Genomic DNA, 16350 nt, shown 5'->3' with positions numbered 1-16350 from the left:
AAGTATCACTGAGTAAATACTGCGATGACCTGCGGAGTAATACTATAGTGACTCACAAATTAATACCAAAGCAACTCACTGAGTAATACTACAAGTATCACTGAGTAAATACTACGATGACCTGCGCAGTAATACTATAGTGACACATAAATGAATACCACAGTGACTCGTGGAGTAATACTACAAGTATCACTGAGTAAATACTGCGATGACCTGCGGAGTAATACTATAGTGACTCACAAATTAATACCAAAGCGACTCACTGAGTAATACTACAAGTATCACTGAGTAAATACTGCGATGACCTGCGGAGTAATACTATAGTGACTCACAAATTAATACCACAGTGACTCACGGAGTAATACTACAAGTATCACAGAGTAAATACTATGATGACCTGCGTAGTAATACTATAGTGACTCACAAATTAATACCAGTGACTCATGGAGTAATACTACAGTGACTCACAAATAAATATACAGTGAATCATGGGGTAATACTACCGTTCCACGAGTATCACGGAGTAATACAACAGTGGTTCACATAGTAATACTACTGTGGTGTGGCTTCATTCAACAGATTTCTCCGTGTACAACATGAAACGGTTGGATGTCAGTCATTAAAGCAGTGACGTCTTCATCCACGTACACAGAAAAACTCTCACCAGCATGTGCCAGGGTTCCATGGCGAGCCACCTGTTGGCGCTAACGTGCTAATCTAGTTGTCATAATAACTTTCTTAAGAAAGTGATAATGGTCTAATGAGTGTGGAAACAGGCGCTCATGTTAGCGGTTAGCAATTACCGCCGTGTGTTCTGTCTGCAGGCGCGTTATTAGCCTGTTCAGCGTTCGCGCCATTATCTTTATTTACGGAGCAAAGTGAGAGCAGCTGTGGCTCCAGAGTCTCAGCATGAAAGAGAACGTTTAACACTGTGAGTTTGAAACGCTGGTTAAATAGATTGAAAGCAGTTAAAGTCTCAGAACCCGAGGAAGAAGCTCACAGGATCCTCCTCAGTACCTCCTCAGAACCTCCTCAGAACCTCCTGAGAACCTCCTCTGAAACTCATCAGAATCCTCCTCAGAACCTCCTCAGAACCTCCTCAGAACCTCCTCCGAAACTCATCAGAATCCTCCTCAGAACCTCCTCAGAACCTCCTCAGAACCTCCTCCGAAACTCATCAGAAACCTCCTCAGAACCTCCTCAGTACCTCCTCAGAAACTCATTAGAACCTCCTCAGATCCTCCCCAGAACCTCCTCAGAACCTCTTTAGATCGTCCTCAGATCCTCCCCAGAACCTCCTCAGAACCTCTTTAGATCGTCCTCAGATCCTCCTCAGTACCTCCTCAGAACCTCCTCAGAAACTCACCAGAACCTCCTCAGAACCTCTTTAGATCCTCCTCAGTTCTTCCTCAGAACCTCTTTAGTTCCTCCTCAGTACCTCCTCAGAAACTCATCAGAACCTCCTCAGAACCTCTTTAGATCCTCCTCAGATCCTCCTCAGTACCTCCTCGGAACCTCTTTAGATCCTCCTCAGTACCTCCTCAGAAACTTCTCAGTACCTCCTCAAAACCTCATGAGAACCTCCTCAGAACAAGACTGAAGAAACACAGTATCTTTCTTCCTCCTCTCTTCACCTCCTTTCCTCACCTCTTGTCCTCTGCTTCATCCATTGCCTTCTCCCTCACTTCTTCTCTTCCTCTGGTCACCTCTTTTTCTTTCATCCGTCCATCGCCTCCTACTCACTTCTTCACCTCCTCTCCTCAGCTCCTTCCCACTTCCTCTCCTCCTCCTCTCCTCTCTTCAGTTGTCCTCTGCTGACCTTGAGAGTGAGAGTGTCTCATGACTTCATGTTGTGTGACTGCAGCAGAACTTTCATCACATGCGATGCTTTCATTGATCCTTCCATTCAAACATGTTTTTGATCCGGAGCTTCATTGAAATTAGGAGAGTTGTTGGGATCAGACCTTCACAGGGTCGTGGACTCGAGCTCTAGATCTCATCCTCGGAACACATCGTAACCATGTTCTGAGTCTGGCAGACGTGACGGGACTCATAAGTCAGAGATCTGTGATGACGACCTGACGATAAAGAACTGTCGTCGTCTTCATCTATGATAGTCTTCACAGTCATCTTCTTCTGTGTTCATCTTCATCATCATCATCATCATTATCCTCTTCTTAATCTTCATCATCATCTCCCTTCTCTTCATCCGCCTCTTCATCATCATCATCCTCTTCATCTTCTTCTTCATCATCATAATCATCCTCTTTTTCTTATTCATCATCATCTTCATCATAATCTTCATCTTCTTCATAATCATCATCCTGATCATCTTTATCACCATCATTGTCTTCCTGATCATCATCATCATCATCATCATCATCATCATCATCTTCATCTTCTTTTTCTTCTTCATCTTCATCATCATAATATTCATCATCATCATCATCATCATCATCATCATCTTCATCTTCTTTTTCTTCTTCATCTTCATCATCATAATATTCATCATCATCATCTTCTTCATCTTCATCTTCATCTTCATCTTCATCTTCATCTTCATCTTCATCTTCACAATCTTCATCATCTTCATCATCATAATGTTCATCTTCATCTTCATCATCATCATCATCTTTATCACCATCATCATAAACTTCATCTTCATCTTCATCATCATCATCATCATCATCATCATCATCATCATCTTTATCATCATCATCATCTTCATCTCCTTCTTCATAATCTTCATCATCAACATCATCATCTTCATCATCATCACCATCTTCATCATCACACCTGGAAGCGTCTCCATCCGAACACACAAGTGTTGTTAACACGATTGCTGTGAATTAAAACCTTGAACTACGCACATAAAAGTCTAAATTAATAAACATATAATTACAAACACTCGCCACACGATCAAGAGCTGGAGTCGAGCAACATTCCGCCGTAACGAGCTGCGATCGTACTTTTATATCCTGGTGGTTCCAACCCTGGATGTCGATGGAGGCTTCAGACCAATTCATAAAGGTTGATGTCAGCTGTCCAGCCTTGTAAAAGCGGATCAGCGGGATGAGAGTCAGATGTTCCAGCGAGCCCGGCCTCTGCTCTCCACTTTATTAGCTGATTAGGACGTTTGATGTGACAAGACCAGGATCCTGGACTTTCTTCTCCAGGGCTCATTAGGTGAAGCCGAATGCATCGCAAAGAAAAGTTGGTCCATACTTGTGATCAGACGCAGATGTTCGCGGCAGCTTTGGTCCGACCCGAACCCTCACCAGACGAGTCCAGGACCAGGACCAAGACCTGAACATGGTCCCTCACAGGTCCAAGAGCTCGGACTCACACTTCTGTGAAATCTTTTATGAAAAAATGTATTTTTTCTATATCTGCATGTGTAACTTATTAATAATTCATTAAACTACGATTAAATCTTCTTGCTCTTAAATGTTTAAACAGCTGTTTCTCTATTATCAACAACAAGATGTTTGTTCACTATAATGATACATTTTTATTTCTGTTTTTTAAGCCATGGGTTACTATTGTTCAATAAGTACAAGAATAAAAAAGAGACACTCAATAAAACTACATTTCTGTGAACAAAATGTGTTGTTGTTGTATATTGTTTTGAGACATACTGTAGATAATAATAATGATGTAAAATGTAATAATATTATTTATTTATTTTAAATGTATTACTTATTTATATATATATGTATATATATATATATATATATATATGTCATTTGATAGTAATGTCTCTGGTATATATACAGTACTGTATATATATATATATATATATATATATATATATATATATATATATCCGGACATCTACTGTCTATATATATATATGCAGTACTGTACAAATTTATTTGGCAGGTGTGAAAAACTGCTGTAAACTAAGAATGCTTTCAAAAATATTATAATTGTTTATTTTTATCAATTTACAAAATGCAAAGTGAGCGAACAAAAGAGAATCTAAATCAATATTTGTTGTTTCTGCCCTTTGCCTTCAAACCAGCATCAGTTCTTAAAGGTACATTTACACAAAGGGGGGTTTTGTAGGATTATATCGAGGTGTTTGATCAACAATTCTAGCAAACAGGTTCTAATGATCATCAAGGTCACAAGAAGTTGAAACACAGTCATGAAGTGAAGAAGATACAGATGTTTAGAGACGGTTTCATGTCACACGCCATGACTGAGCAACACGACACGAGGTTCTTCTACTGTTTCTCTCAGACAAAGATCTCAAGGCAGATGTTTCAAGATGTTCAAGCTCTTTTGAAGAAGCAGGAATAAACGACGTTGAGGATCGTGGACGCAGTGATCGAGGAAACTTAGAGCAGCAGATGAAAGACACGTCCAGCTGAAGATGATTCAGCTCAGGACCGGCAGGAACCAGCGGGACCAGGAACACCATCTACTGTCCGGACCTGAACCTAGAAGAGTCGATGCTGGTTTGAAGGCAGAGGTCTGGTGACACCAAATATTGATTTGATGGACGTTTCTCTTCTGCATTTTGTTAATTGATGAAAATAAACTTTTAATATTTTTGAAAGCATTTAGTTCACAGCATTTTTACACACTTGCCTAAAACTTTTGCACAGTAGAGTATTTATTGTATTTCATGAATATATTTTTATTTCATTCTTATTATTACATTTTTATTTTCGGTTCTGACGCCACAACAAAAAAATCCCAAATTCCTGCGATATTCATTAAGAGTTTTAGCGCCAGTGGAGGAAAAATTTACTTTAATTTCTCGATTCTCAACTTCAAAGTGGGACATTTCCCTTAAATATCACTTGATAAATGCATATGAATGGAATAAAAAAAATCTGTTTTTAAGGTAGTTTCGCGTGTGATCTTTTCTCACAGCGAGAAAATCACTTCCTTTATTCCCTGAATTTAAAGAGAAAATTCTGACCTTGTTTTTTCCCGCACTGACTGTAATCCTGTGACGTAAACATTAATCGTGCGACAGACTTTTGTATTATTTATTGCTGGTTCTGTCATCTTTCTATTATTTAAGAACTGTGTCTGGTTCGCCAGAACTAAAATTAAAACATAAATAAGGAGATAAAAAAACATAAAATAATATTGGACGCTCAAAATGACATACTTTCATATGTTTAATTCTATGATATTAAAGACATTTTTCTTCGTCGCTTCGTTGTGTTTGGCATTTTAATTTCACGATGCGTGACGCAGTGTTTCACATAATAAAATATATCTCTACTACACTCACGCACGCGCACGCACGACAACCGAGTCTCTGCACGGCCTTGAATGGGAATTGTGTGACGTCACTCATGTTGCTGCGGTTGTCGGGCCTCTACCTCCCTCTGTCGGCGAGGCTGAGTCATAATTCTCAAGAAACGTACTTTTTTAGAGAAAATGAATGTCTCATTTGTTATTTAAATATGTTTAATTCCGTGTTTTTACTTGACACCTAAATGAGACTTCAATTAAGTATAATCACAAATTTATTAATTCACTTTTGGCTGTTTGTATTTGACTAGGGTTCTTATAAATAAACAATACAAGTTAAATAAATAACGATAGTGTTTCTTGGTATCGCAAAAATAATAAATAAATAAAGGGTTTTATTTGATTTTTCAACTATTTCAATTAAACAGAAAATACTGTCTTTTGTGCAATATTTTATTGCTGAACTACTTTGACCAAAAAATAAACAGGTTGTTGCAGAAGTTAGTTAAGTTAGTTAAGAACCAGATAACGACCAGATATCAAGGTTAAATATTAAATTAATATATTTATGTAAAACATTAGAGGGAATTTTGAAATAAACAAAACGGCGTAGTAACAGCATACGGTAGTTCTTCACACGAGTCCATCATTGTTGTCTTTAATTACACAAAGATAATTAAATATTAAATGAAAATTTTCCTTTAAACGATTCCAAAAGGAAATTGCAAAGCCAGATTGTGTTAACATCACAAGGAGGTTCTTTATAAGTAAGTAAGTAATATTTATTTATATAGCGCTTTTCGAGACCAGGGTCATAAGTGACATAAATAAATGCAAGTCATTTATATTTGTAGAGCGCTTTTCCAGACAGGAGTTAAGACACACATGAGAAAGTACTTTTCCACAGCAGCCAAGAAGGCATTGTTGTGTAAAAATGGAAGACATTTCGAGGTTAAAAAACTGTTTAAAAAGTCTTAATCTACTCAAATGAAACGACGTCCTTGGACGAGGACACTCGGCTGCTTCATGGTCTTGGAACAAACTGGTCCACAGAGAGCAACAACGAACGAGACTCAACAGAAGTCTCAATGTGATCACAAGCATTAGCAGCCGATCTTCAGCTCAGACATCTGGTTCTGGTCCACGAAGGCGAGCCAACAAGCTCCGGGACTTTATCAGATCTCAGCTGCTGCTCGACTCGGCGCCAGAATCTCAGCGGAGTGAAGGTCGGTGTGAAGGTGCCGAGTCGAAGACAACCGTTGGATTGGTGAAGTATTAGTGCCACACCTGGATGGTCACGTGACCTTTTCTCCCTCAAGGTGTGCTTTTATACCACTAAGTACAACTTGCAGCGCTACAAACATCTGCATCTAGCGTTGCATGCATTGGTTAGAAAACATCTACACACTTAAATATCACTATATTCTTCACGCTAGTGTATAGATTTTGAAAAATACTTTCCCTTCCATGGTTTAAATTTCATTGTATAAAATAACTTTAATGTTTCATGTTCTTTTGTGTTACAAACTTCTGGAGCTGTCATTACATCCTTCACAGCTAAAGGAAAATTAAATCCTGCAATGACTGAGGATGAGAGGATACAGTCGACAGCTGAGCTTGAGACAATACTTTTTTTTTTTATTATCTCTTTTATTATTTCTTTTTTCCTTGCACTTTATTTTTTTTTCCAACTGTGCTGTTGTAAAAGTGTTTCCCCTCTGGGGATGAATAAACATTTTCTATTCTATTACTCAAAATATACCGTATGGTTTCCCCAGAGTGTTGATAACACACCACTTTGTAGTACAGAGAAAACAAAATTAAACTGACAACATTTTCAGAGTCAACATGTTTATTTTCACACTTAAGCTTCAACTCTGGACTGTAACCGTCACCACTGACCAGTAGAGGGCAGTGTCTTTTGTGGGCCGTGGGTAGGGGGGGCAAATTAAATTAAAAATCAAGACTTTTCCAATCAGACACGTCGCTGGCTCTCCACGATGACCTCTGACCTTAAGAAGTGGGTCAGCTCGCAGGTCTTTGGTTTCATGATCTGGGCTGATTGAGGGAATGACAAGAGGAAGTCTCTCGGAGAGGCTCGGGAACGTCGATTGAAGGCGAACGTTGGTGAAGCGGTGGATCGGCGTCGCGCACTGAACCGTCGTAACGCAATCCTGCCGCCACTCCTGCGGAAGCCGCTTCAGTAGCGGTAGTGGTCGGGCTTGAAGGGACCCTCTGTGGGCAGACCCAGGTACTTGGCCTGCTTGGTCGACAGCTTGGTCAGTTTCACCCCCAGTTTGTCCAAGTGAGCCGCGGCCACCTGTTCGTCCAGCTGAGGAGACACGAGAGCGTCAGCCGTGATGTCACATGTTCAGGTACTAAATTACATTTCAACCATTTTATTTTTTGACCAAAGACTGAGTTCAAAATTACAAAAAGCAAAAACAAGCCGAGAGTCAACAGTAGATACTTAATGTTACGCGATGCATTCAGGTTCCAGCAAACTGAGCTGCAGCTAAACAGCATCTAGATTCCATTCAATGTCACGGTCAAGAATACAAGTCAGAAAATGGAATTCAACAATTTACACGTTGAATCCTTTATTGAATAGATTATCAGATTATTTCTTTTAATTATGTCAGTTTCTATATTGAAAAGGTAGAATTTACCTTGTACGAATACATTATTTTGTACATTTTAAAAATGTATTCATCATTTTATTTGTAAATTTTGATATTCTCATTCCAACAATTAAAAATAAATCAATTCTAAAGTCAATATTTTATAACTATTCGCCTTTTAATTTCATTTTTCAAAATATGTTGTTTGTATGCGTGCGATATAGAGTTTTTTTTATAATATATACATACATACATATATATAATTATTGAACAATAAAATATAATAAATTGTATTAAAAAGTTAACATTTCAAATTCAACCAAACAATATTCAGATTGTCACAGATGTACTTCAGTATAAAAATACTTAAAATATATCGACTAGTCTGTCTCATGAAAACACTCCGTCTGCTCACCTTCTTGGGCAAGAAGTAAACTCCGAGCGGATACTTGGCCGTGTTGGTCCACAGCTCGATCTGAGCGAGCACCTGAGGGACAGAACAGTTAAACCTCGTCGCAACAGAAACGCTGGTCCATCGAGAAGAGGATCTGCTGGTACCTGGTTAGTGAAGGAGTTGCTCATGACGAAGGACGGGTGTCCCATGGCACAGCCCAGGTTCACCAGTCTTCCCTCGGCCAGGACGATGATGTGGCGGCCGCTCTTCATGCGGAAGCGGTCGACCTGAGGGGCGCCAACCAGAGTTTTTACACATGATCGATGTTTAAATTAAAGTTTTTCTAGATTATTGTGAACATGCATCTGGTCTTTGACACTAAAAGCCTCCGGTTGTCCAGGAGGTTCAGTGCCAACGGCTAGCGTTCTCTCTCTGCTGCCTCATGACACAACTGCAACACTGACGGTTGAGCTGCAACACCTCGAGGAGCATTCATCCTCATGACAACTAAGAAACTATATACTCAAATCATATCATTCTCGCCACAGGTTGAGCGGAAGCGTCGCCGTGTTCACACCTGAGGTTTGATGTTGATCTTCTCCGCAGCGTTCTTGATCAGCCAGGCCATGTCGATCTCGCAGTCGAAGTGTCCGATGTTGCAGACGATGGAGTCGTCCTTCATGCACTCAAAGTGACTGACGAGGAATAAAAGAATATTTTCAGTTTCCATCCCATAACTCCAAACATTTAAAAAGTGCTCAGATTAGCCTTCTCTGTTCCATGAAATTGTTCGTCTTCAACATGTGTAAGCAAAGCTTCCAACCATTGTGTAACGAGTTAAGTTGTTGCTCTATACAACCCCTGGGGGTGTTCTGTCTCATTACAAAACCTCCTAAATCCTATTAAATGTAAGCTCTTCTAGTAGTAATCAGGCAAAGATATTTTTTTTCTTGTGGACCAACTTCAATGGGTGCTTATTTTTATTAATTTACTGTATTTTTTGGACTATAAGGCAGTTAAAAGCCTTTAATTTACTCAAAAGCAAAGACCACCTCGAAAAGAAATTCCAGGTTGTATTGAACAAACTTGAACTTATTCCAAAGCACTTAAAACTGTCCTAGTATTACTGAAGGTGTTTGACAAAAGGTGCAAAGCTCTAGTCAGGAGCCTGGTGAGGATTTGGAAGATCTTATGAATGTCAGGTGAGGCGGATTCAGGAAGTCTGCAGAACTCACTGTCCCATGATGATGTCCTCACAGCCGGTCGTGGTGACGAAGATGTTTCCCTCCTTGCAGGCTTCATCCATGGTGGTGACCTCGTAACCTGAGGAGTCAGTCAGTCAATAAAGACTCAGACAGGACGGTCACGATGATCTCCCGTGCACGCTTACCCTCCATGGCGGCCTGCAGAGCGTTGATGGGGTCGATCTCCGTGACGATGACGCGGGCGCCGAAGCCCCTCAGGGCCTGGACGCAACCTTTGCCGACGTCACCGTACCCGGCCACCACCGCGACCTTGCCGGCGATCATGACGTCTGTGGCGCGCTTGATGCCGTCGATCAGGGACTCCCTGCAGCCGTAGAGGTTGTCGAACTTGCTCTGAGGGACGAGGAGACGCTCGTCACTTTGGTGAGGACAACACTGTCCTGCTCTTGGTCTAAACCACTTTAATGCAGACTTTGTCCCTTTACTAAGGTATGAATGATCTCATGACCACTGCAACGCTTCGAGGAGCATTTACTTTAAACATACGCTTACAAAGAAACTTAAAGAGAAAAAACATGCTCTACTTTATTTAGGTCATGGTTTGGTTTAATTGTAGTTTTCCTACTTGACATCATCATTGGTGACACGTGTTCAGATGCACAGGATTAGTACCTTTGTGACGGAGTCGTTGACGTTGATGGCAGGAACCTTGAGCTCGCCACTCTTCATCATCTTGTAAAGGTTGTGGACGCCGGTCGTTGTCTCCTCCGAGAGTCCCTTGATTCCTGCAGCACATTTCAGACGGTCAGAAGATTCACTCGCATACGTCACAGTGAATGTCAGTCATGCACTGTGTAGCACTTAAACTATTTAAATCATGCGTTTGTTCATGACTACAGTGGACTTGCACACGTTTGCTGAAAATCAACACGTCAACTCCACTGTGAAGTGACGTCACCGACCACTAGATGGCAGTGTTACTATACCAGCGTAAAACATGAACGTGCAACAAACCTTCGCTCAATGATTTAATCTATACTAGAGAACTTTAGTCTCCAATGTAAACTACACAATCAAGTTGACACTGAGATGAGTCCCATTGATCTGTTGACTACAAGAGTCTAGTTCTGTCCATCACGTCCACAGCGTGAGGTCCTCGCGGGCCTCCTACCTGCGAGCAGCTTGGGGTACTTCTGGTGCACCAGGTTGGTGAGGTCTCCTCCGTCGTCGAGGATCATGTTGAGGGGCTGGCCGTCCTTGAAGTACAGGGTCTGATCGATGCACCACATGTACTCCTCGTCGGTCTCGCCCTTCCATGCGTACACTTGAGAGAACAGGACTCAGTTACTGCTACCAGACCATCAAATCCAGCATTTTTTCCACTTTTACGGAGGTCATTAACAAAAACATTAAATAAGTCTACTGCAAACATGTTTGAAGAGAAACGTGAACATGTATCTGGTCTTTGACACTAAAAGCCTCCGGTTGTCCAGGAGGTTCAGTGCCGACGACCAGCGTTCTCTCTCTGCTGCCTCATGACACAACTGCAACACTGACGGTTGAGCTGCAACGCCTCGAGGAGCATTCACCTTCATCCACATGACAACTAAGAATATTTATACTAGAAAATATTTATGGACCAAACCAGTTCTTTAAAAACACAATGGAGAAAAGTCGACCGCCAGGAGCTCACCAGGGATTCCAGCTTTGGCGATGGCAGAGGCAGCATGATCTTGTGTGGAGAAGATGTTGCAGCTGGACCACTGGACCTGGAGACAGACGAGGGAGAAACTCAGAACTCACACCAGAGTTTGTCTCTTAAGGCACATGAGTTGATCTTCAGAAGTCCAGAGGACAAGAAGACAATCCTGGAAATTGAATGAGCTTATCACGACCATGTGTACCTCTCACTTTATATCTCCCCTTAAACTCTTATTGAGTCTTTGTTGCCGAGCGACAGCTCAGTAATCTTCTGATTAAGCAACGACCTTGACCAGAGACTTTGAATCAGGGACACTTTAATTTTCTTCCCCTGTTTTTTTTTTTTTTCAAACACTTCACAGAGTACAATACTTTTGTTGTACTTATTTTTATTCATTAGCGCAGAAAAATAAAAATGTAGAGCATCGTTCTGATATTTGCTTCACTACAAAAGTGAGCGAAGGACTTGGGTGGTCCTTAACTTTACAAGTGCCAATCCCTTCGATTAGGCATATTAATAAAACATTAATATAAAAAACTAATCATCCTCTGCAACATGCACTAAGCCAAGGTCTGATGTACTTCATCTGGATGTATGCGTTCCCCATGAGGTCAAAGATAAAGTAGAAACTAAAAATTGTACGTTGTATTAATTATTAGTAATTACAAGTGTTTTAACAACTAAAAGGATTTTTGTAATTTCTGTGAGTATATAAGCCTCTGAAAAGACATTTAGAAAAGCGCTTTTATACAAGATCATTTTAAAATATTTTCCATTTTCGACATCATACTTTTTCGCTTCCCTTTATATATTGCTGTTGAGATTATTGAGTTAAATATAACGGCCCACCGCCGGTCTACGCGGTTAGTAGTATTCTTCATGTGGTTTCAGCTGGATCTGGTCTTGGACAAAACAGCCCAGCAACATGTGAAATCACATTAGCCGCTTGTGTTTCTTGTCAATATTTCATTTCCTACAACCACGATAACATCTGCAGGGCTGCAGAGAGAAACCCACAAAGAGACCCGCGGGGTAAAAACGTACCTCAGCTCCCAGTTCAATGAGGGTCTCGATGAGCACGGCGGTCTGCAGGGTCATGTGCAGGCAGCCGGCGATGCGGGCACCCTTCAGGGGCTTGGTCTTGCCGTACAGCTCCCTCATCTTCATCAGACCGGGCATCTCATTCTCGGCGATGTCGATGGACTTGCGTCCCCAGTCAGCCAGGCTGATGTCGGCTGGAGAGGAGAAGAGGTTTTAATAAAGTTGTTGGCTCCGGTAAGAAGATGGTTCGATGCTCCAATATTAAAGTTTATACAGCTGCTGCCAGACAGACTCACTGCTCATCACAATGATCCCATTTGTGAGCAGAGACCATGAAACAGCAACTGCTTGGACGTCTTGAAACTGACATTAACAGATGCCCGGCGTAAGTTCCAGCCTCACAAAGAACACTTGTTTGGAAGTAAATCAGTCTAGTCTCTCGCTAGCTGGCCGGACGCCAGGGCATTACAATTTTAAGTACATTTTTGTAAATCTACATAAAGACTGGCGATTCATTATTTTAAAAAAGACAAGTGTGTGTTAAAGCGTTGTTGGACCTCTATTGTTCTCTTCAATATGTGTCCGTTTGTGCAAAACTTTTCATTGAAATAGTTGAAAAAACGTAATTTTGCTAGAGATTAAATCTTGTTTATCAAATTTCCCAAAGGAGATCTCCAGAGGGAGTTATACAGTCTCTTATCTGTAACCAGGCAGATTCTGTGATTGGTCAAGCGAGGTGGTTTTTCACCACACTTTATCAATGTCAGATCTCCATCTCCAAGAGACTTTTTGTATAAACAAAGCAGGGCGTGATTACAGCTAGCTGGAGGAGAAGTGAAGCCATTATTATGTCAATGGACTCTCATAACCTCTTGTTCGCCTGGATTTCAGACAAACTCTATAGTAAATAAGTTCAAAACATAGTCATGAGGGACTTACTGCATCTTGGAGAGGAAGACTTCAACATTTAAATCAGGGGTCTCCAAACCGGTCCTCAAAGGGCCAGGGTGGTGCAGGTTTTTGTTCCAACCGATCAAGCATGTACAGTTTAACCAATGAGGTTTCATCTTTAACAAGCAACACCAGACTGTCAATCAACTGATTACACTCTGAAGACTCCTGATTGGGTTAAGGGGGGGGGGGGCTCTTTATTGGTTGGAACAAAAACCTGCACCACCCCAGCCCTTTGAGGACCGGTTTGGAGACCCCTGGTTTAAATCATGAGTCGAGAGTTGGGTTTTGACATTAGTTTCCCTTCAACAAATTTTGCATACCGACCGGTAAACCAGCATTCCATGCTGCGACAAAACTCTTCCCAGAAGTACGAGACTGGGAAAGGAGCAAGTGCAACAAACATGGCCTGAAAAAGCCGCTCTGATCCAGACTAAACTTCACACTGCAGGAGCCATGTTGCTCAGGTTCAGAGGTCGAAGTACAATCTAAACTAAACAATTCACCCAGTTCACCTCCTGGGATGAGACAGATTGGCCCTATAGATATACCCAGTTGTAGAGGGTTCATAGATATTTGGTTGATGTTGGATTTGTGGCGATGCAACAAAATTACAGTTAATGGGTTTCATAAGTTGAGTTATGTAGAAGAAGAAAGGGCACAACTGAAGGCTTATCTTCTCAGATGAATGAAGGACGACCTTCATCTATACTGAAACTATGCTGCGTCTTTGGGAAAATGTTTAACTAACAGACTCCTTTAACCCCCTTTATCATGACAGGGTCAAAACAAGATAACAGAAGAAGCACAAAGCCATAACTACTACGGTTTGTAGTAAAGTACTAAGGATTGTTAAATAGTCTGGCTCATTCATTTACATATCATTTCAATCAGCGCAGTCACTGGACCTTCAAATTAATACTGAACTCGTGTCAATATCTGTCTTTATAACCAACAAACAATACTAATTATTTAAGCCAGTATTCAGACTAACATTAATCCGTTATGCAAATACAGAATTTGGAAATGCCAAGTTACAAATACACACATCAATATAAATTCTAAAAGTCAATACAAACCAGAATTCATTCAAACAAAGTCTGTAAGGCACAACTACAGTTGATACTTTAAAAGTTTCAGATAAAATACTCTCAAAAAAAATAAAAATAGAATACAATATTTAAATGTTAAGCAGAATTGTTTTGATTGTTTAAGCGCTTTGTGACCCTGGTCTGGAAAAGCGCTCTATAAATACAAATTACTCATTTAAATGTTAAGCAGACGTCATTATCAAACTGAAGCTCAACCAGCAATTGGCAGAGAAATAAAGTACACTATTGACCAATTTATGATCCACTATCACTTCTGAGATAAACAAAAAAAGCACAACAAAGTACAAAAGTTTTTTCATTTTTAGAAAAACCCTCCAATTGGCTTCAACAAGCCTAGTGTAAGTTTTGTGTTGGTTTTACATCCCTTGACTAACTTACAAAGTAAAACTCGTCAAGCAGGCAGAATAATGTTACTTGTTGTCGAGATCCAACAAACATTCACAGGGATAAGCTATTGGCACAGGATTACGGGGGACTAGATAAACGTGGACTTTGCTCCCCACAGTTATCAGTTGACTGGACATTGAGTAACTTCAGACACATAAGAAGAAGCAAGCTTTAGTTTTGTCGAATGACTTTAAACTATAAATACATATTTAAGCATCACTCCATTTATTCTCCTGCATGTTTCAGTGAGAAACTGAGGTTTGATGCGATCATTTTCAGCAGACCTGTCATTGAACACGCTCAAGTTTCAGGAAAAGCGCATGTGCGTGCATCACTAGTTAGTAAGCAGTTTGCAGACTGCTCCTGTCAGTCACATTCAGCAAACCAGCGGGAGCGCCGTGCATCATGGGAGTTGTAGTCAACGAAAACCGCGGCTTCCAAACATGGCGTATCGTTCTGTTGTTGAACTTCAACTCCCCATGTGTCTCACAGAGCATGCATGTCTATGCGAGAGCTGCATATAGAAACACTTATTGCATTTTTTTTTAAACTTATTGTTAATAGTCTTGTGCGTAAGTATTAAACGACAAGTTTTTTTAATTGAAAAAAAAAGTCTGATATTAGTCGCACATGGTTAAAAGAAAAGGCTAAAAAAAAAAAAAAAAAAAAAGCGTAAATAGTTCTACAAATAAACAAGAAGTATTTTTGCAAAGAGTGGAAATCGCATCTCATTTTACACTCTGATCCAAATTGATAAAAAATAGCTGTTGTTACCAAACACTAGCATGCTAGCTAGCACTGCTAAGCTAACTTGCTACACGTCGGTCAGATGGGAAAAAAACAATTTTACGCAGGAATACTCACCAACTTTGTAGGGGAGTTTGTCGGTCATTTTCAAGTGTGTGGTTGTCGGCCGAGAGGGAGCTGAGGCTGCTGCTGGAGGGACGAGGAGAGGCGGAGAGGAAGACAGAACACATGACGGCGCGCTTTTTATGCCCCGATAGGCCAGCGCCGGTTACACGCGGGGGGCGTGGCCACGGCCCCCAGCCCCGCATGTCTATTTGCTCAGAGATGCTCCCGCCCCGCGACGAACGAACGTGATTGGCTGGACGACGAATAACGGCCTGTTGCGCCCGTTGATTGACGTCGAATGTTGGAGATCAAGTTTGGTCCAGAACTCGATCACCTGGACACTCCACCTGCTACAAACGCAAAATAAATAAATAATAATAATAATAATAAAAATCAAACATAAAAAGCAGACATTAGGAGAAAAACAACACCCTTTCTCTCTTGACTCCTTTTGTCACCGTATAAAAAATTATATAAGGGAAATAAGAACAGCCGGACAAGGAAATTAACTACTGGCAAAAACTCACCAACGATTTAAAAATATATTACAGTTTTTAAATGTTATTTAACAGTGATTACTTGCCTTTCCTCTTTAACCTATATGGCGTGTTTCCTCTAATTTATTCCAAATTTTTGCTTTTCAAAATTCACATTTCATTTGTCTTAGCCATCTGGGAAGAAATGTATTGTGTTAGGATTAAGGTTCATCAGCCTTTTTTTCCCAACTGTGGACTTGTTTAATGTTGACATAAGACCAGATAAAAACATAATTATAGAGGTAGGTAGGTAGGTAGAACTTTATTGATCCCTCAGAAGGTCTCCTTCGGGATTTTTTTCAAAATTATCCACAGCAAATACAGAAATTAAA

At 40.6% G+C, this 16350-nt stretch overlaps 1 protein-coding gene and 2 non-coding genes across 3 annotated transcripts; all 3 read right to left on the bottom strand.

The window, feature by feature from the left end:
* Positions 1 to 7051: 7051 nt before the first annotated feature.
* On the bottom strand, positions 7052 to 15641 carry ahcy (adenosylhomocysteinase). The gene is made up of 11 exons (XM_087800136.1): positions 15495 to 15641; positions 12184 to 12374; positions 11131 to 11206; positions 10609 to 10761; positions 10110 to 10222; positions 9623 to 9830; positions 9468 to 9555; positions 8810 to 8927; positions 8397 to 8519; positions 8254 to 8325; positions 7052 to 7549 (listed from the first exon to the last, which is right to left on the bottom strand). The coding sequence occupies exons 1-11, from the start codon at positions 15520 to 15522 to the stop codon at positions 7418 to 7420; spliced, it is 1302 nt and encodes a 433-aa protein (XP_087656262.1). The 5' UTR covers positions 15523 to 15641; the 3' UTR covers positions 7052 to 7417.
* Positions 8593 to 8725, bottom strand: LOC148070113 (small nucleolar RNA SNORA17). The gene has a single exon (XR_015712957.1). It is a non-coding gene; the product is annotated as a small nucleolar RNA SNORA17 (small nucleolar RNA).
* Positions 10891 to 11023, bottom strand: LOC148070112 (small nucleolar RNA SNORA17). Its single transcript, XR_015712956.1, has one exon. It is a non-coding gene; the product is annotated as a small nucleolar RNA SNORA17 (small nucleolar RNA).
* Positions 15642 to 16350: the final 709 nt, after the last annotated feature.

This window comes from Callionymus lyra, chromosome 10 (assembly GCF_982586985.1).
Source record: "Callionymus lyra chromosome 10, fCalLyr1.hap1.1, whole genome shotgun sequence".
NCBI classification, from domain to species: Eukaryota; Metazoa; Chordata; class Actinopteri; order Syngnathiformes; family Callionymidae; genus Callionymus; species Callionymus lyra.
The sequence above is the reverse complement of the archived record's forward strand: the minus strand, read 5'-3'. Positions and strand labels throughout refer to the sequence as shown.